The following is a 5,020-nucleotide window of genomic DNA, read 5'->3' on the forward strand; positions in this document are numbered from 1 at the left end:
CTTTCTATCCGGATTTCGGAGGTAGCTCTATGTGCTGACTACAATAATATGCCGCCACGTGTGAAACATCGCGGGGCTTATTTCGAGATTATTGAAGTGGAACTGAGGAGGTTATTTCAGAGGTATTGAAAAGAAACTCATATATTCCACTTCCATAACCCCGAAACAATCCAGAGATGAACCCGAAATAACCTCCACGCTTCCAGTTCAATAATCCTAAAATAACACCGCGGAGGTTCTTCCGGAATTATTGAAGTAGAACCGCAAAAGTTATTTCAGGGTTATTGCGCTGTCTCGCGGTTCGACTTTAATATTTATTTAAGTGGGCCCGATATACCACACAGGACGGTATATTACCACACAGGACGGTATATTACTGGAGTCCGCACATAGAGCTATATACGCAGTCGTAATGAAATTTTTTTTTCACTATTTACAGGCAGATTTACTTGTATGGATTTAACGTAAATCCATCAAACAAGAATTCGATGGATTTAAATCCCGCCTTCAGCTAAATCCAAACATTTTTGAAAGGTGATGGTAATCCTGGATTTATTAAATCCGAGCTGAAGGTAAAATTACCTCATCGTTAAATCTTTAAAACAAATGTCAAACAACTATTATGAATTTAACGGGATTTAACCTAAATAATACCAAACATATTTTAAATTTAACCTCATTGCATTGCTTAAATCCAGTTCTTTCCGATTTAATAAATTCTATTTAAATCAGAAAAAAATGTTCTCCGCCAACAAAGTGAAATGGCTAGTCCGGAACAATCTCCTAACCGGTCCGGGCGCAATCAAATTTGCACAGCATAACAACATTGACTAACAAAAGACCTCGCAGAACAGAAGCATTCCCCAACAGCTATCATAAGAACACTTCATCCTTCCCAACCCCTGTCGCAAGTCCAAACCTTTCAAGGCGCCTCATGAACAAAACAAGTATTAGCAACTACTTCCTGCATATTCGATCCATGACTACAACAAACGCCATTATAAGCTCACAGTCCACTCCTGCCTTGACATTCAGCGTGAACACATCATCTCCAAGCTGTACCAAAGAATTCGCCTTTTTCCGAGTTATTTGAGCCACCATCTCCTCCCAATTCCCTCTACCCTGCCTTATTATTCTGCAAGATCTGCTCCTAAAGCTTCCCTCCACCCAGAATCTTGGCTCTTCTTCATCAGTAATGCGACTAATCATAAACACCTCGGCTACATCCATCTGGCAATGAAGAATGGATGGTCTTCTCATTGAGAAAAGTGGCTTATTTGATCTTGTCTTCTTCTTCTCTCCTTCATATGCATCCCATTGATCATGCATGCTTAGCATCTGCAATAATGATGCAATGAGCATGCGAAGTTAATAAATTTATAACATTTTAATTAATATTTAGTAAAAAGGAGTCACCTTTGGCTGGAGAGATAGGAGAGGCTTTCCTGCTGCGTCCATGAGGAGGAGTGTTTTCTGGTTTCTGCAATAGTTGTCAATTCTGAAGGTTAATTTGCCATCTGCATCGTACACGGAGAAACCATCCATCCCTACGAATCCCATGCTCGATCTTTTCCACACTGTCCATCTCATCGTGGACGTTGTAATTGTTGCTGTCGTGGTCATCGATCTCATCATCAGCTCTGTCTCTCCGTCCTCATCAATGATGGGATGTCTCTTGCCGAACATTGAATTCGAAGGATGGAGTTAATGGGTCAAAATGTTTGGCTGTATTTATAAACATATATGTCTAAGGAGATTACTTTTGCGTGAACAACATGTCAAGAATAAATCAAGAATGGGCAGACAGTGCTTAGTAACAAGTTGTGACAGGTGGAGCCATAAGTTTTTCAAATGGGGGCACAGAATGATTTTTTTTAAATTTCTCTGAGTTTTTTTCTTTGAGTTTATAAAGGAACCGAATAATTTGTAGTTTAATTTTTTTTTTATATCTATTTATGTGAATGAATTCACACTTTATGTTAAGAATTATAATAGAAAATAATTTATTTCTATATAAATTATTTCCTTAATATAAGGATTTATTTTCTTTCATATTTTATATTTATTTTTTAAGATTAAGAATTATTTGGTTTCCTATCTTATTTTATTTCATTTATCTCCTAATAATTAATATGAATTAATTATTGGAGATATTATATGATATATCTTTCCTTACATATTATTTTCTTTTTATTATTTTTCCTATTATAAAGTTCTTGTAAGGATTATTTATACATTCGTTCATATCAATTAAATAAAATAATTATTCCACTTTATTCCGCATTATTCTGAATTTCAACGTTTGTAACAACTTGTTTTTCTAAAGATAAAATATATCAATTTTGTAACTACAACTTTGAAAAAATTATTTTCAGCAAATAACAAATGATACGAGGTTAAAGTTTTAGTTATTCCAACGTACAATAATAATGAAAGAGAAAAAAAAAATAGATATATATATTTTTATGAAAGCGGGGGTTTATGTGTATACAAGCAGTGACTTATTATCAAATAACATACATTTCCGTAATAATGGGAATTGCTGGCAATGATTTTATTAAGCATCTCACCCTTGAACAGTTAAAGATATTTAAATATAAGTCTTTATATCTTTGATTTAACATAAAATAATTGGACAAACGATGGGTTAATTTTCTATATATATATTTTTTACATTTAAATATTTATTTATTTTTACTCATGTTTATTAAAGTTTAAACAGATAATTAACATTTATTGAAAATATCATTTCTTAATATTTATATGATTTGTGTGTTTACAGGAATTTAGATTTTTTCTGACGGCCACAATCCGTCAGTTATGATAAGAAAAACTATTGTTTTTAACGTTACCGGCGATTTTAAGTTTGTATGTAAAACACTTGCCGGTAATTCCAAAACCGACTTATATTCTAACTATATAAATTTAACGATGGTTGTTCGCAATTTAATGCTGTAGTTTTTTTTTCAAAAAAATTCGAGTCGTCGGTTATCATCAGTTTGTATGACTGACGGTTCCTCCGTCAGTAATAGCAACGACATACATGACAAAGAGTGTCACACCCATTGATTTTTTTAAGTAAGCAAAACCGTCGGTTATATGTCTTTTATGTATCCTTTTTTATAACTAACGGTTGAAACTGTCAGAAAAGTGTTGCACACACTTATTTTTTGACGCGGGTGTGTCGGTTAAGTGTCGTTTAAGTGTCATTTTTAATAACCGGCCAGTTAACTGTAGGAAAAGTGCCGCACCTGTCGTTTTTGTGTGATACACCTTGAGTCGTTGGTTATGTGTGGGTTAGGCGTCGGTAAAAGCATCAATTGGCTAGCTATCGGTTTTACCTACGGATAAATTTGAAACCATCACAAAGTCGACGACAAAGCGTCGGAATCCTTAGCATAAGGAAAAAAGTTATTTCTTTCGTATTTACATTTACAACACCTATTAGCACAACATTAAATATACAATTTCAAATATTTAACGAAATAACATAGGTGCCAAATAGTAAATTGTTTAACCAAATAATGAAATAATAAAAATGAATTTACTCTAAAATATGTATTCACTGTTCATAAAAAAATATATGTCTAAATGTACATAAACATAAAATAAAGTAAAAAAGAAAACTCCTTCTAATCATTCTCCTCTATCTTGTCAACCTCATCGTCAACATCCTCTGACGCTTCCTCCTCCTCTAATGTTGTAGTTGCATTGTTATGCTCCCTCATTCGCTATCGGAAGGAATCCAACTTAGCTTTCAACTTGGCCTCCAAGTTGGCCTCTAGCTCCAACCTCATCTGAGAGAAGCGGGCCTTCATCTCAGTAGAGAATGCCGCAGTGCGCCTAAAGATCTCCTTATCTTGTGCGGTAGAAGTAGAAGTTGCAAATGCACTGATGGATGGGTGAGCGTCGTAGGCAAATCTTTGCAACCTAAGTCCGTAGACTCGACCCTTCTTCTTCCCTCTAGCAGTCTCCCTCCATAGGTCGTACTCGGAAGAATCATGCTTGCATATCATATTACCTCCTGAAGCTTGGGATCGGCTCTCCTTCAGCTTCTGGAATCTCTCCTGCAAATAAAAATATTTACATTCAGTTAGAGCTAATATGTATTAACATCAAACTGATTTAGGTCGTTAATTACCTAGGTCGCACGGGAATCATCGTCAATCTAGAACTGGTCAGACTGCATCCTGTGGGTGCACTAATGTACATCGGCAGCGGATGGCTCTCTTCTAATCTCCACAACATGTCCATAAATCAAAATTGATAGAATATATGTTCTAACAATAGAAAACATTATTGAATAAATGAAATATTATCAACTTATGCTTGTATTATGTTATGTGGAAGCGCCTCAATAATTTTCTTGGAGGGCCCATACATCCACAGTCCGACGACCTATTCTATTTTGCTTGCTCCCTCTTCTTATAGTAGTCCAGAGAATTACATGCCCAAAGAAGCATGGCAAAAACATTCTCTCCAGGGGCATAGAGGGCACTGTCACAATTTTCGGATATCGCCTAACATGTCCCATAAGTGATTGTTGCCCTTGAGCTCAAAGTTATGTGGGATGTGCACCTCGTGCTCAAGGGGTCAGGAGAATCGTTTTTACAAATAGTATAGGAATTACGTTCCATTGATAAATAAATTAATTAAATTAAGGTATTTGTGAAAGATACTTATCAGAAACTCCTAAAATCAAAGTTCTCAAATGACCATCAAAATCTCTTTTCATAACAAGTATGTTGAGTTGTACTTGCTCCAAATAATATCCCAAATGACATAAATATTATGGGTCGAGGGTAGAACCTTAAAAAAAAAATTCATATTTTTATATTAAATTGAAAAAATACAAAGATTATTGACCGTATTTAAACAAAAAAACATAAGTGTTGCTGACAGGCTTGATTTTCTATTTGTAGCCTATCGACTCCTACCCAATAGAGGTAGTGTGAGCCTTTCATGTACTCAACCCCGCTACATTTGGGGTGGTGGTAGGGGTGGGGTAGGGGTAGGGGTG

General features: G+C 35.4%; 1 protein-coding gene across 1 annotated transcript; it reads right to left on the reverse strand.

The window, feature by feature from the left end:
- Positions 1 to 957: 957 nt before the first annotated feature.
- Positions 958 to 1,590, reverse strand: LOC110032375 (protein LURP-one-related 5-like). The gene is made up of 2 exons (XM_020735992.1): positions 1,417 to 1,590; positions 958 to 1,338 (listed from the first exon to the last, which is right to left on the reverse strand). The coding sequence occupies exons 1-2, from the start codon at positions 1,588 to 1,590 to the stop codon at positions 958 to 960; spliced, it is 555 nt and encodes a 184-aa protein (XP_020591651.1).
- Positions 1,591 to 5,020: the final 3,430 nt, after the last annotated feature.

This window comes from Phalaenopsis equestris, unplaced genomic scaffold (assembly GCF_001263595.1).
Source record: "Phalaenopsis equestris unplaced genomic scaffold, ASM126359v1 Scaffold000932, whole genome shotgun sequence".
Lineage (NCBI taxonomy): Eukaryota > Viridiplantae > Streptophyta > Magnoliopsida > Asparagales > Orchidaceae > Phalaenopsis > Phalaenopsis equestris.

Coding starts and splice junctions, on each gene's coding strand:
- LOC110032375 (XM_020735992.1), bottom strand. CDS start 1,590: ATGAGATGGACAGTGTGGAAAAGATCGAGCATGGGATTCGTAGGGATG. Junction 1,339..1,416: donor TCCTATCTCTCCAGCCAAAG/GTGACTCCTTTT, acceptor TCATTATTGCAG/ATGCTAAGCATGCATGATCA.